Consider the following 15,705-nt stretch of genomic DNA (forward strand, 5'->3'; position numbering starts at 1 on the left):
GGTATATGAGTTTGTCTGGTATGTAAAATACCTGATTTTCTTGGTCCTTTTTCTGCAATGCAAAAATCTCATTTGTTACTGTAATAGCACAGCCTTTTATAGGAGATCTTCAAGCCATAGAGGAAGATGTCCATCAGACCATTCCTTTTTTTTTTTGTAGAGTTTACCTTGTGAACTTAGACTAAAAATAGGAAGTAAATTGCCTTTTTCTTGCTTGGGAATCTAGCATCTTTAAAAGTATTAAAAAGAGTAAGTTATGATTTAAGTGAAGCTTTTTACTTACGTATGAATAATTTCTAGAAAGTAGAAAGAGTAGAAAAAGTAATCCATTTAATTCACAATTACTTTCAATAAAGATAACAAAGGTGGTAATTTAGTTGAACTTCTAAAAAATTAAATTTTCTGGAAGAAGGACATTGTCCCCTCTCATTAGAAGTAGATGCACACATATGTATATTTCTCTGTGCATATATATAACCTGCAAAGATAAGAAAAAAATATTTGACCTTGTATGTCTGTGTAGTGAGGGTACTTGCGAGGAATTTTGAGCATCATTTTGCATGAGAACCAGTTAAAAATTTGCCAGTCTTATCTTTGGCAAAATTGGCCAAACCCTCATTTTGTTGAGCTGAGTGAAATGTAATCTTGTTTGAAAAACCCAAAAGAACAAAAAACTTCCCCAAAATACCCCAACATAAGTATGAGGTACTGTGCTGAGGGAGGGTGAGGAGCTGGGAAATTTTAAATGAGAGGAGAAAGCAAATGAAAGAAAGGCATAATGAAACTGGACCATTGCCTGGACTAAAAGACCCATGCTGGAAAGAGGTATGTTACAACTTTTTCTTGTTGAATTTCTTGAAGAAGAGAAAGGTATTGCACACCCCCACCCTAATGATAGCAGTGAGTCTTTTTGCTCCCTCATTTTTCCCCCTCCCTTAAATTAGCATTTTAGACTGCTTTATTCTCCTTCTTCTAAAGTTAACTGTTAGTTTTCGTGCAGAAAAACTAGTTTAAAGTTTTGAAATACTACTAAATTATAAAATTGTTACTCTTTTTTTCTGTCTCTGTGTTCTGGCTTTCTGGAAAAAACCCCAAACAACAAGAATAACAACCCCCCCAGTAAACAGCCCCCCTCCCCCATATTCATTGAGTGACAATAACAAATTTTGTCCATTTTGCATTACAGGCAGCTAACTCTATTTATTCTTTTAAAACAATAAGAAAGCAGGCAGAGAATATAGCCTTTTTTTAACCTTTATTCAGTATTAACAAAAGAGAAGAGAAGGTGGCTTCTAAAGTTGGGTACTTAATGCAAATTCATTCTCTTGCATAAGCTACAGAGCAATTGAACATAACACTGTCATTAAAACTGACTCAGAGCATTCAACGAAGGTGTGTTTCAAGCTTTAAAACTGTTAAGAGAATTACTGCAGTCTAGTAAATACCTTACAGTGGGCAAAAGTACTTGAGCTGCATTTTATTGCAAAATGTTGTGCAAATTATTTTGAAAGGATTTTGTTTTTTAAAAATACCTGATAATGAAGGCAGAGAAATAGAGCTATTCTAAACGATAAAGTATTTTGAGCAGTTGAAAAATGAATGCAAGTAGACTGTGAAATTCACTTAACATCCATATTTGAAATTTCAGCTCTGGAGGGAGACTCCTCATATTATTTGATTGTCTTTTAGCTCTCTTCATTGCAGCTCTGGCAGGATGACTCCTATATATTAGAAAAAAGCTCTCTCCAGCAGTAGGTGTTCAGCTCTGTAAATTGGTGTTTTGGTGAGTTGTGATTGGTTGGTCTTTTTGACATCATAGTGGAGGGGAACACAAAATGCATATATAGCACCACAAAAAGCCTAAATGTTAAACTTGCATTTATATTGATTTCATATGTAGTCTTAGCAGCAAAGAAAGTGGTATAATCCAAAAGAGACTACAAGAATTATTCTGAGTTTTTGTCTGAGCAAATAGCATATCACCTATTCTATCTGGATTCCAAAGGAAGGGGGAGATTATTCTTCTAATGTTAGAAAGGCACAAAGAGAATGTTAGTGGAAAGAAGTAATATGGTGCAGTTCAGACTGTAATCTTGCCTGTTGTCTCCCTGCCTGCTGAGCAGTGGCTGCTCAGGGTGCAAGTGCTGGGTTGGGGCTGGGCTCCCTGTGCTGCTGCTCAGTGATAGCTGCCTGTGGTGGCTGAGGAAATGTCTTGATATGCTTACACCTACTTCCTTGATGACTTATATTCAAGCCTGTCAATATATGTATATGGTTCTGTACAGCTTACTTGAAAGCAAAAGACAGCTGTTTTATCTTTGATTTTGAGTCTTTCACCTCAGCATCTCCATAGCAGCCTTTGTCATTGGTATAACTAAACTTTGGGAGGTTCTGTTTAATCCTCTGAGACATGGTATGCTCTAAATTTTGCCAGTCCTTATTTTCTTAGTAGTTTTTATTTTTCCTTTGCAGGAGATAAATGACAGTATTTTTGTGGGTGTATTTTTCTGCATTCATATCTCCCAAGTTACTTTTATTTCCCTGAATATTAGAAGCCTGTTTGTACAAGAAGTAACTAGATATATAAGAAACAAGTAAGTCAGTTATGCAAATATTGACTTTTACATGCTGCAAGTCTGTATTTTTATTAACTAATATAAATCTCAAATATCATGATGAATTCATTGCTCATGTCTGAAGCATCTTGTCTTTAGAATTTTTTCTTCTTTCATTTCAGCACTTCTCCATATGCCAGCCTTTTATTGTCTTCTCCTGTGACTCCCTGCAGTAGTTTCCCTTTTCTTCCTCACTCACCTTTCTTGCCCTTTGCCAGGAGCATTGCCTTCCCTCTTATTTCCCTTCTCCTCCTCCTACCCACCACACTCCATAATTAAACTTGGAAGACTCAAAGGATAGAAAAAGACATGAAGGATGAAAATCAGGATTATGAGGTTTTTTTACCTTTCTTCTGGTAGGTCTGCCAACATTATTTACTGTTTAGATGTATGTCCTTTTCCTCAGGACCTGTTTTTCAGGTCCTCTTTTGGGTCACTTACATATCCAGACTTTTGCTGTCATGGGAATCTCTCATGCAAGAAGCTGTCAGCATAGCAGGAGATACTGCTTGGCTTGCATTTCTCCGTGGGAGAAAGGCCATGCATCTGCCATTTCCTATTTATGTTTAAATATTTTTCCATTGATACCTAAACTTCTAATCTGGATGATTCTTCTCTTTAGATGGAACTGTAAATAATATCCTTTTACCTTTTTTTTTTTTTTTTTTTGGTGGGGGGAAGGGTAGCTCATGCCTTCAGTAGTAAACTCCTCAAATTGCTTTAGAGACATTTTTGTCAGATTAATAGTGTGGACAAAAATACTAATTTAGAGATTTAGAATATTTTCCTTTTCTTTAACTACAAAATGGAAACCACTAGGCTGAAATTGGAAGAGGAGCTATTACTTTTATTTTTTTAAAGTGATTATAGAAGCTGGCATTGAAATGACATGATTTATTATTAAAAAAATTAAAGTATTGCTGCATCCTATTTCCAGGAATGAATCAAACTGCCTCCTAGTTTTTTTAAAGTTTTTTCCCTGAGTTTTCTGGTAAGACTTTCACTTACTTTAAGACTCATATTTTGCCACAGCATGCTGTTCATGCAAAGAACCTTTACCATAGCATGGTTTCAAACATTAAATCTTAGTTATTTTATAACACCAGAGGCCTTCAACATAGCAAAAAGTTTCCTCATCAAAGAGCTTAACATCTAATTAAAGACAAGACCTAAGAATGCAACAAACAGTTGAAATAAGCAGGAGAGGAAAAGACAATTTCATCATGATTATATCTTTACAACTGGGAATCTGTGGGAGGTTGACCTTGGCCATCCACTGTCACCAAAGTGACTCTGTCTACTCAACTCCTCAGAGCATCACGAAGGACTTGGGTTGGAAGGGACCTCCGTTACTGTCCTCTTCCAGCCCCCTCTTTTCAATGCTGAACAACCCCAGCTCTCTCAGTTTGTCTGTAGGAAACGTGCTCCAGCCCTCTGACCATCTTTGTGTGGCCTCCTCCTTTGTGTATCTGCTCTAGTATGTTCACGTTTCTCTTGTGCTGAGGACCCCACACTTGGACACAGCTCCACAGCTGGGTTCTCATGAGGGCAGACTGGAGTGGCAGAATCCCCTCCCTTGACCTGCTGGCTGGGCTTTTGCTGCAGCCCGGTGTTCCTGAGTGCATGCTGTTGGCTCATGTCCAGCTTTTCATCCATGGGAACCCCCGTGTCCTTCTCTGCACGGCTGCTCCCAATGAGTTCTTCTCACAGCCCTGTGTTCCTGTCTGAGTTTGCCTTGACCCAGGTGCAGCACCTTGCAGTTGGGCTTGTTGAACTTCATGAGGTTCTTGTGGACCCCCTCCTCAAGTTTTTGCAGGTCCCTCTGGATGCTGTCTTGTCCTTCTGTTGTGTCAGCTGTGCCACTCAGCTTCACATCATCTGTAAACTTGCTGAGGTGCACTCCATCTCACTGTCTGTGTCAGTGCTAAAGGTTCTAAAGTGCACTGGACTTGGGACAGAGCCCCGAGGGACACCACTTGTCACCGGCTTCCAACTGGAACATGGAGCCATTGACCACAACTCTCTGGCTGCATCCAGCCAGCCAATTCCTTATCTGTGTCCTTGGCTGGACAGGGGAGAGATAGTATAATGAGTATTTATTTTTCTGCTGCTTTTGGATGACATCACCAAGTTAAATTTGTGCTTTTGTTTCTCTGCTTATTTTTTCTTTAGTGGAAAATTGCTTGCACATATTGCAAATAAGTTGGTCACCTTAACATGTTTGCAGTAATTTGGCAAAGTGAAGTTCCCCTAACTGAAGATGTTCTAGGTGGCTCAGCATGAGGACATCTGTCCTGACTGCACAAGTCAACACTGTTGCTGTACTTTCTCTGCAGCAGATTTGTATTGAACACAAACTTTCAGAGTTTTTAGTTTAATGTTCAGAGTCCTCCCTCAAATTGTCTTTGGTACATGATACATTGCTGTTGCTGTTTCTATGGTGAGGCATTCCAGAACACTCTAAGCTTTTATCCTCTGCTTCAAAGAAGCTTATGTTAATAAGCTGTTACATTAATAACAGTTAACAATTAACAAATAATGTTAATTTAGGGGAGTTGTTAGTTGGTTGGAGTTTTTTTTCTCTTCTTCATCTGGAATGTGAATCTTTATTGAACTTCATCTTATTGTGATGGTCATAACCTCTTAATGCAGTCTGAGCCACTTTGGAGATTAGTCTTCTTGACTTGGGTTCTGCTTAATTGATTTATTCACCTGTATAAGTTTAATGGGATTTTTTTCCAACTAGAAAGCATAACAAAACTCACCTTAAATTTAAACATGGTTAGTGTTCAGTTACTCTGATAATAGACATCTTAAAAAAGCCCCAACTGTGAAATGTAAAATAATCACATTGATGCACTTTTAGTGTTAATCATTCTCGGCTCAATTTCTAGCAGGTAAAATTGGAGCAAATATCTTGTAATAGTTTCACACATTGAAATAGTAGTAATATCTTCAAATTCAGGTGAAACTTCATATGGGGAGATGTTTCTATAGGTTTTAATTTCTTTGGATTTTTTAAACCAATCTGCTTTGAGATTGATGGAATTAGAGAGTCTTTTTCTAATAAAAAAATAAGTCAAACCTAGACAAAATTATTACAAAATCCTCCAGCGCTCCCCCACAAAACCCTACTGTACACCATTTGTCCACCACGTGTTTTAATCACTTATGTCACTTAATGATACTAGGGACAGTAGACCCTATGATAAATCTTTGAGTTGTTTCTTTGTGTTCCTGCAGATATACTTGCATACTAATATAAATTTATTCTTGAAGTGGCCTGTCTTAAAACCATTAATTGTGGAGTGGCTTCTTTTTGTCCATTTTTAAAAAACTTTTGATGGCATTCTTTTCAGGGTTAACATTGTATAAGGTGGATCACTATTATTTAAATAAAATGTTTCTGATTATTTGCTTGGGAAATGCATGAAGAAGTAATGATAAATAACTTTATAGTGTAGAATGTAGTTCTGTTCATTTGTATGTATTGTATTTTATTATTAATTTAGTACTAGGTTTTGGGGCGTTCCTGCCTCATACTTTTGTTTGTTCTATATATTTGGTATGCCCTTTTCAAGAAAAGAGGGATTTCTTGGGCTGTTTTTTTGTCCTATTTGGTTCAGATAGTGAACAAGTCATCTGTATTTAATTATATGCTTGAAGATTACAAGAAGAGTAGTCATTCCAGTTGTTTTGATATGCATTAGAATGCCCACAGCATTTAGTTTCAGAGTTTGTTTGCTATTTATAAATACTTTTTATTCACCTTTACATTTCTGTACTCTTATGAGAAAGATCCATCTCAGCCAAATACAGTGCAGAAAGGAACATCTGACTTTTAGAATGTGAATGGTAGTTATTTTTAGAACAGTGAAGACAAAACTGGGTTGGAAGGTGGGGGAAACTTTGTCAGATTAGCAGAATTTCAGTCTCACTAAATCACCAGCATGCTTCGTGTGTGCATGTATGGAAGCTTCAGTGGCTGATCCAGTTAAGAATGCATCAGAGGACCTTTTCTGAAGTGGCCAGGCATTGTTGTTTTGTCTGCTGCCAGCATGGCAGGGCTCGGTGGGAGCTGCTGCTGTTGTGCAGAGGAACCTGGTGATGCCAGTGATGCCAGGGAGCGGAGCGGGATGGACCCATTCCTTCCACAGCTGCCCTGCTCAGCTCAGCTTGGAGCAGCCCTCCAGCTGACTGGCTGCTTCTAACCCGTCCCCTTCCAGAGAATATATTGTACTTTTCTTGGACACGAAAAACCTCTGCCCTCGTGCCTTTTTTTTTTTTTCTTTCTTATTGCTAAGTATGTATCTTTAAACATTGGAATTAGCCGCAAAGTGAGTCCTGATGTGTAACTGAAAATAACAGCTTTTTTTGGGTACTTGTAAAGATGAAAAAATGTCTGTAATATTATCTTGTAATATTTTATTGAGGATTTAAAGTCCATGGCAGATTGTCAAAAATAATATGGGACTAAATCATAGACAATATGACAAATTAATACAGGATATTACTGGAGACTGGTGTTCTGAGAAGAGAGAAGGAAAGATTAAAATCAAGAACCAACTTCCAAGGAGACCACTACAAATATTGTATCAGATTAAAAAAATATATTAGCTGCTTCCACAGCAAGCTATTCTGTTACAAAATAAAACCTTCTATTATCTAAAAAAAATAACTTAATTCCTCCTCTTTGCCTAAGAATGTATCACTAAGCCAAAGTGTGCTTTTACTTCAACTACAACTGTTGGGCACTTGGATAGAAATTAAACCATATAGTGTCAGGCACCTTGTGGCAGAAGAAACTGCAAAGGCTTTGGATTTCACAGGTTGCTGTTGAGAGTTTTATCCTCTGCATACTGATTTTTCTTCAGAGCTGCCACAGGTACGGTGAGGCCCACCCAGCATGTGCAAAGACTGACATCAGCTGCGTAAGAAGCTGTCACACCCACAACACACTTACTTGTTCAGGTTCTTACTGGAGAGCAAGACTAAAATGGAAGCAAAATTGTCTTTCCTGTCCTCCTGTTATGACTCATGGGAGCTGCTTTTGTGCTCAGTGCTTTCGTAATCAGTCTGCTTATTTGTCAGTATGGTCTTAGAAGCATCCTGCTAAGCACCCACTCTTTTTGAGTTGGCCACAGCTGTTAGGGAAGATTGTGAATCCTGTGTTTTAACTTAGAGAAGTGAATTTAGTTCATATATCCAGGATGAGCTGAATTTATTTTTGAATCTGTACTTGGATACAAAAAAAAGAGCACTCATAGAACAAGATAAAAGAAACCAAATCGTTATTGCTGCCCTGGCCTTCAAGCTCAGTTTTCCTTTAGGAATTTAACCAAACAGGTATCTTGAATAGTTGAAAACTGATTCACCCTTTTTCAAGCTGTTTGCTTGCTACAGGATGGGAACTTTGTTCAGGTTCTTCCCCCATGCACTCCTAGCCCTGTGGCCATGGAGCTCTGTTGCATTTAGGCCAGCTATGACGTGATGCCTTCCTTTGGTGTATAATCATCCAGATGCACCTGCAGGTTTCAACCAAAAAACCCCAAGCAAATTCTCCAAAAACTAGGTGAAGTCAGGGCCCAATGCTGATATTAGCAATGTCAAGAAAAGCTTTCTGGAGCTGAATTTTAAAATCTGTGAGCCTGTGCAAGGAACCTTGGTGTTTTGCTTTTAGACAATTCATTCAACTTTGACAGCTTTCTAAATTTTGTATTTGTTTTCACCAGCTGTTCTTTTCATTCCTAATTTTTTCTTATGAGCGGAGGATAGATTGAAGCTTTGAGTATGAAAAATGTCTTCCTGTAATTGTTAAGTTCTTGTGCTTTTTGTCGCTTTAGCTTTTTCTTTTTTCAGCTTCCTTGTTGTGGATTTCTTCATATTGTGAAATCTTGATGGCTCTTTCTCCAGAATCTTATCTCATTTAGAAGGTCTACTGTCCCTCCATAAAATGAAAAAATAACATGGTAGCTTTTTTCCAAATTATGGAGTGAGATTGGTATAATGTCACTAGGAGTATGATTGGATTATTTTTCTCTCCATTCCTTAAGTCAGACTGTTACTGCTAGCTTCCTCCTTACAATTTTTCATATACTGTTTTTTTCTTCCTTATCAGTATTTTCTCATAATAAACCTGACACATTCCCCTGGATCAATAAATCCAGAAAAAAAATCTCACCTGTTTTCTTTACCCTGTCACTTGTGTTTATTGCAATAGCACTGAATTGGGTGCTTGTAAATCTAACTAGGATTTTCCTGGGAAATCTCAAAGACTAGAGCTATATGTGTATTGGGGAGGAAAAGTAAAGGTGCTGAATGATTCTTCATTGCTAACAGAAGTGGTTAATGCTTCTTTCATCCATGTACCTTGTTTGACAGAAGACATGCCAGGTGTGGATTAACACATAACCATCAAAGATGGTATAAGTTTTTCACATTTGTGTACGGACCCGCTGGTTTGGTAGTGCACAGAGGAAAATGTAAAACCAGCCTCTAGAAATTCCTAGTTGTGTCCTCTTGGTGGGTAAGCATAACGAATAAACAGATTAAGTTTGCTTCTTGTTTTAGAAGAGCAAGAAGCTTGTTTAAAAGCTCATGGATGACTTTGGAGTCAGTTAGAAGTTTGTAACTAAATTCAGCAGTATGTGATTTGCATTCTTTCAGTCTTGATAAATGAAGTTAACCGAATACTTGATTTGCAAGATCTAGATATACAAATTTAGCTGTATTTCTAGAACAGTTTAACTTCTCTACATCTTGTGAAGGCAAACGTCTGCCTTGTGTATTTAATAATTCTTAATTATGAAATAATAATTATTCATAATTCATAAGCGTCTCTACTAAAAGCTATGTAAAAAATGCTTCCCCTCTCCACACAGATATTGATGATTATGAAATAAAGAATAGCATTTGTACTTACGATTGAGGTTTTGGATTGAGTGGTTAAGACTGATGTGTTTGAGTGATGCACAAGAATTCTTAATAGTTCTGAAGGGAAAAGAAGTTGTGGAAAAGCTAGGATTTTCCCCTGCTGCTTTAATTTCAATTCAAATGATCAGGTACCATAATGCTGTAGTATTTGGTATACTCACTTCAAAATTGTTTGTTTTGTGGGATTTACGTATAAGCTTTACACGCTATTGCAAAACAGCTACTTTTGTAATAAAGTCTCACACTGTTATACTTTTGGATTAAATAAAACTAATTTTTTCTTGCTCCTCTCATGACATTTCATTTTGCTGAGTTGGCTCTGTGTTTTGTAGAACATCATGGTAATGTTGAAAGCATCTCAGAGATCTGTTGGTTTAATTCATAAATTGTTGATGTGCTGTGAATCTGGCTGCCGTAGGAAGGGATAATAAAAGTATGACTGCTATTTCCCTACTGAGCACCTTGGAGAGGTGTAGATGATGGGCTTATTTCCACTTTGCAAGGGTTATTCTAACCAGCAAGCAACTTAGGAAAACAGACCACTGTGGCACTGAGTGCAAAGAATGAAACTGTGGCAACTATTAGATTTTCCTTGCTATTTCCAGTGTTCAGCTTGAAAGAATCCAGCCTGTCCTCACGAAGTTACAGAATAAAGTAATTCTTGCTATGGATAACTTTCTTGAAATTAATTTTTTGTTTAAAACTTCTAGGTGTTTTTCCTTGTTTTTGTTATTACAGTTTCTCACTCCAACATTCATAAGACTCCATGTCATTCGTGGAGTTTTGAGTTCATGTTACCAGATTCCCTGCAAGAATCAGTGATTTTCAAAACAATCTTAACAGGGTCAGTGCCTTTTGAATAACAGAAGAATCCCAAATAAAGGGTACTGCCACTAAACAAGTATTTTTAGCAGCTTGATTTTAATCTTTCAGCAGCTTTTGAAGGCAAAGATCTGAAACAAGCATATAAACTTTGTCTAGAGATTAAATGGGTCTACCTAGTTTGACTTCACTAATGTTTTAATTATAGCCCAGTTAGAGGCAAAATAGTTGGGGCAAAAAGTGTTTGGGTATGAGTCCATACTACTGCTGTGTGCCTCTAGGCATCTTTCACTAGCTTTCATTTTCATTGCAAGATTGAGATCTCATAAAGAGCCCTTGGCAGAATTGGGCACAAAGCTGCCAGGAGCTCGTGTGAAAGAGGGGTCACTCGAGAGCACTTCGCTTTTGGGAGTCGCCCTTGTGCCTCTGTTTTGCCTGTGATGTCAGTCAGGATGCACTTTGGGGAGAGCGAGGGAAGCTGCTTTGTGTGTTTCACTGGGCCAGCTGGAGCGTGGCACTAATGGTGAAAAGCGCTGAGTGGGTTGACAGGGTTTTATCTCTAAGGAATTACATGTAAATGCTTCTCTAGGTGCCATGAATTCAGGGGTAGCAGGGGATCAGCTTTCTGTGGCTCTTCTAATGAAGTGAAAAGGGAAGATGATACATGATCAGTGGGGAGAAGATGTATAGTATTGAATTTCATAGAATCATACAATTTTAAAAGTTAGAAGAAACCTTAAAGATCATCTTCTTCCAACCCTCCCTGCCATGTGCAGGAGCACCTCCCAACAGACAAGATGCTCAAGGCCTTAGGCAACCTGGCCTTTAACACTGCTGGGGTTGGGGATCCACAGCCTCCCTAGTTAGGGGATTTGAGAAAGGAAGATTAGCTGTTTGCAAGTCTAACCTTTATTCCTAATAAAAAGCTAGAATTCATACTGAATAAACTTGCAGAATTTAAAATAAAAAATAAAAATAGTGGATCACAAGCTGCAGGCCTGTATAGCTTTAAGCAGTTTATGGGAAATTTAGAAATTAGGAATAAGGGACAAAGGAAACTACATCTTAATTTATTTTTGAGCTTTTGGTACATTATCTCATAAGTTTCTTTACTGTGTCATCATATATTTAGGAAGTATTGTGTATACTGTAATGCAGAATGAGAGTGTACAGTAATAACATTAGCAGATGCATAATCAGTTTATCACATAGTAATTTCTGGAAGGACTTGTCAGTGAATAATGTTGGGAACTGAAGTAACAGATTTAGTGATGTTACTGAATAGTGCTGATAGAAAACAGTAGATGTTTTCTGACTTCTCCTTTCTTTCTGGCAAGTAATTTTGCTGTTCTGAACTTGCCTGACCAGTTCTGTTGTGTCCTGCTTACGTTAATGGTTGTTTCAAGGTTCCTGTAGAAGTATTTCTGTCACTCAGCTGCAGCATGGGGACAGTCAGCTGCACCCTGTGCCTGGCACCAGCCTGTTTCAGTAGAGAGCTGAAGCAGCTCAGTGTGGGCTCTGTTCTCCTGTTGATGGGTGCAACTGAGCAGATGCTCCTGTTTTTCCAGGACCTAATTTTTTTTACGTTCGTTAGTGTAACCAGAAAGTCTGGACAAACAGCAAAAAGGCTTTTTTTGAGAAGGAGATGCCAAATGAAATAGGAGGAGAACATATGGAAGGGAAAGGAAAGAGTATTTTGTACAATTCACCAGTGAAGAAAAAAATGATTAATTAAAACAGTAAATTAAACCACTGAAATAATTAATAAAGGACTGGGCAGCTTTTTCTAAAAAACAAAAGCAAACCAGAAAATCCTAACTATCCCTTTAATTTGGAACTTGGTGCTTTATTTTCAAGTTACTGTGGTTGATTAACTCTGGAGTTGCTTCTAAAGTAACAACCCCTCCCCACATGATCTGCTTGTGTCTTACTGAAGGAAATGTCATTGTGATTCCCCTCCACCCTTGGGTTGTCCTTTTGTTGTGTATGACCTGGTCAACACTGGGCTTTTGGCCAGCACCCCTGGCTTACAGTGACTTCCCATTTGTGTGAGCTGAACCCAGCATTATTGGGGCACACTCACCCATTACCCGTAACTTAATTAAATGAATTCACTTCCATCCTACCATCTTGTTCTTCAGAAGTAGTTCTGACCTTGAGTCATTGAATTGTAAAAATGGTATATTTCCAATTCATGGTGAAAACAATTTAGTGTTTTTCTTTCCCAATTTCTGAATGTGGGATATATACCTTTAATGCTAAGGGAGCAAATGTAGTCTGAATTAGTGAAATAAAATTTCTAATAGAATAGCAGAGAAGTGGTGAACCTAAAACTGCCAAAAAAACTTTGTTCTTTACCATATGTATAGTTGCTTAATTTAAAAAATTACTTCAGCGTTTGGGGAGCATGGAAAAGACAGTTTGAAGACTTTTTTTTTCTGCTTATCATATTTCTTAAATAAGCTGATGGAAATAATGTTAAAATCCTATTCCTAGTCAGTCTAGAAAATTAATTTAATTTAATTTTTTCCTAATAATCACAGAAAATTGTAGTAGAAAGCTATTTTCTTCTGTAGAGTGTTCTTTCTGCCATATCCTTTTTATTATGACAGTGGACAAATAAGAAATTAACAAAACAAAATTTGTTTTTATATCTAGTTGTCAACATACACCAAGAAGACCATAAATAATTATAAGCTTATTTTTGCTTACTGAGGTAGTTACTGACAACATATTTGTTTGCCTCTGTTCTGTAGAAAATTATTTTATGCCAGTTAGTTTTTATTGTAATAGACATCCTGTGTATGGGATTACAAGGCCAGCTGTTGTGTCAGATGTATGGTGTCAATGGGTTCTGTCCATTATACCTGCTGCTAAGCTCTCCTGATCATAAAATGTAGAAGTAAATTAATTATCTGTTAAAATTGTTAGACTACACTGGTGTGATGTCTGTGTACCATTGCTTTCTCCCACTGAAATAAATCAAAGTATTAATTATATTATTTTCTGTTCTTTCCCCAGGAAACTATTGATTGCCTAGAAATTAAAAAAGAGTGTGAGAAGTCTGATTGATCAAGCTGGAAATTTTTTTCCCAAGAGCCTTTTCACAACTGCCATTTGCAAAATCTTCAGACAGTCCCATTTGTGCCATGTTTTGTGGCTCTCACCGTAAGAGGAATTTGTCTTGATGAAGATTCCTAACATTGGTAATGTGATGAATAAATTTGAGATCCTTGGGGTTGTAGGTGAAGGTAAGTAGTATCTGAATAAAAGATTGATTAGAATTTTGTAGATTTGACTCAGTCCTCTTGATGATAATAGGTTACCAACTGCATGTGTTTATTATGTGTAGTTTCTGCTAACTTCCTTGTCAGATGGAGGAGTTTGGAAGCTGAAAGGAAGGGAAGAGAAATACAACAATTTTGTGGGGGCTTGGGGTTTTTTGTGGTTTTGGTTTTCTTTTTTCCTTTTAAAAGTTTAATGTATACATTTCTCATTAGTGGTATTAGGGAGATACAAGTTATCAAACTTACCTGCAAGCATGTTTTTTAAAAAATAATTTCAGTGTTTTAAAATCTATTTACCTTTGAGCAATTTTTATGAAATAGTTTTAGTATACAGAGATTTAGTACCTGTACATGTAAGCTCTGGATAATAATACTGGAACAATGTTACTTCTATAGTCAGGAGGTTGCTGAACACTATTTTATCTTGCCACTTTTAATTTTTTTTCTGCTTTGACATTTCTTATCTCTCATCTCTGTTTCAGGAGCCTATGGCGTTGTACTTAAATGCAGACACAAGGTAAGTGAATTACTTTTAAGTCAGAGGGAAATGTTGGTGTTTGAGTGAAGCAGGGACTCTTGATGAGAACCAACATGTTAATATGTGTGAGACATGGCATCTGGGGTGGACTTTTCCTTGCAGTCAGTTACTTACTAGCAATCTTAATTGCAAGTTTCAGAGGAAATGGCTATATGTATTACTAAATGGCAATTTTTTGTGTTTAATATTTCTCTAAAATATTACTAATATTTTATGAATTTCAACTTAGAGAGTTTTTAATAACATAGACCAAAAAAATATTTTGGAACACAGTTTATGCTCAAGCAGTCTTAATTAGAATGCCATACTTGCCAAACACAGCTGTGGAAGCACTTTGCTGTCTTGGAAGGGGCAGCGGAGAGAAAGGGGAGTCCATGAGGGATTTCAACATCTGTAGGATGATCAAACGGCAGTAAGAAAGCAGTGACTTTTTTGGTTGTTGATTTTAATTTGGAAAAGGAAGAAGTTAAAAAGGAATGAAAAAACACTGTTTGATACAAAAATTAAGTCTGGCAAAACCTGTCTACACTATTTTAACTAGTGTGAAAGTTGGATGTATCTGAACTTGCTGCTCATCAACACAGAGCTGACACAAACTACTTTGCTGTCTTTGGAGCTGCAATGTACTCATTTAACAAAATAACTTCTCTGAAGCATTTCAGAATCACAGAATTGCAGTGATCCAAGAATATATAAAAGTCTTTTTATGTAGTTCATACCCTTTTTCTAGAAAAAGTTAGGACTGTGCAGAGGGTTTATGTTCCTATGGTGGCTTTTAGTGTGTACACAGAAGGGCTTTTGCACACAGCGTGTGTTTCTATCTGTGTGTCTTACACTGTTGTAGTGACTCAAAAAAGGAAAAAAAATTTGAAGAGCCTCTCCAGCTGAAGTCTTGTTGGGCTTGGGGATGTATAAGTCAGTAGAATGACTTAGGTAAATTGAATCTTTTTAGATATTCATGGTATGAAAATTCAGGGTGAGCAGTTTGAGGACACCTGCATAGTGATGATACAATTTGTACTAGGCATCTCTATTCTTTGTGGAAAGTAACCTCACCCAGACTCAATAAGTTTCTCAGATTTCCTGCATTGCTGAGTGAAATTTAAGCTGTGCATGTCTATTCACGCTCATGCAGAAGAGTTCAGTACTCTAAAAGTATGGTATATTGGCAGGCTAAGCTGTTGCCCAGGTTCCTATGAGAACACCTTGCAGCACACCAGATGACTAGAAAGGGAAAGGCTTTCCTTTAGCAGAGGAAAGTGTTCCAACAGCCTGTATAAGACTGCTGCCTTCCTTGTGAGCATCTAATTTTTTTGGTAGTCACACTATTTTTTTCTACAGTTTCATCATAATGGAAGCAGCTGTGCTAAAGGTTTAAACCAAAGTGGTATTTCTTTAAGCTTCTAGCAAGTGCGTTTACTAAAACCTAGGGTTTCCAGTTTTTTGAGATCTAAAGAAAAGGTGAGACATGTTGCTGTTTCCATCTGATTTATGAGTCTTACTTAAAACA

The 15,705-nt window shown here is 37.3% G+C and overlaps 1 protein-coding gene across 5 annotated transcripts in view; it reads left to right on the forward strand.

Annotated features, from left to right (window-relative positions):
- CDKL5 (cyclin dependent kinase like 5) overlaps positions 1–15,705 on the forward strand; it is a 129,287-nt gene that overhangs the window by 35,318 nt on the left and 78,264 nt on the right. For all 5 annotated transcript variants that reach the window (XM_077781624.2, XM_077781627.2, XM_077781628.2 and 2 more), the window contains exons 2-3: positions 13,392–13,621; positions 14,140–14,174. In XM_077781624.2, the coding sequence (XP_077637750.1) occupies positions 13,558–13,621; positions 14,140–14,174 (99 nt within the window). In that variant the 5' untranslated portion in view covers positions 13,392–13,557. The remainder of the gene's footprint in view (positions 1–13,391; positions 13,622–14,139; positions 14,175–15,705) is intronic.

This window comes from Lonchura striata, chromosome 1 (genome assembly GCF_050655825.1).
Source record: "Lonchura striata isolate lonStrDom1 chromosome 1, ASM5065582v1, whole genome shotgun sequence".
NCBI classification, from domain to species: Eukaryota; Metazoa; Chordata; class Aves; order Passeriformes; family Estrildidae; genus Lonchura; species Lonchura striata.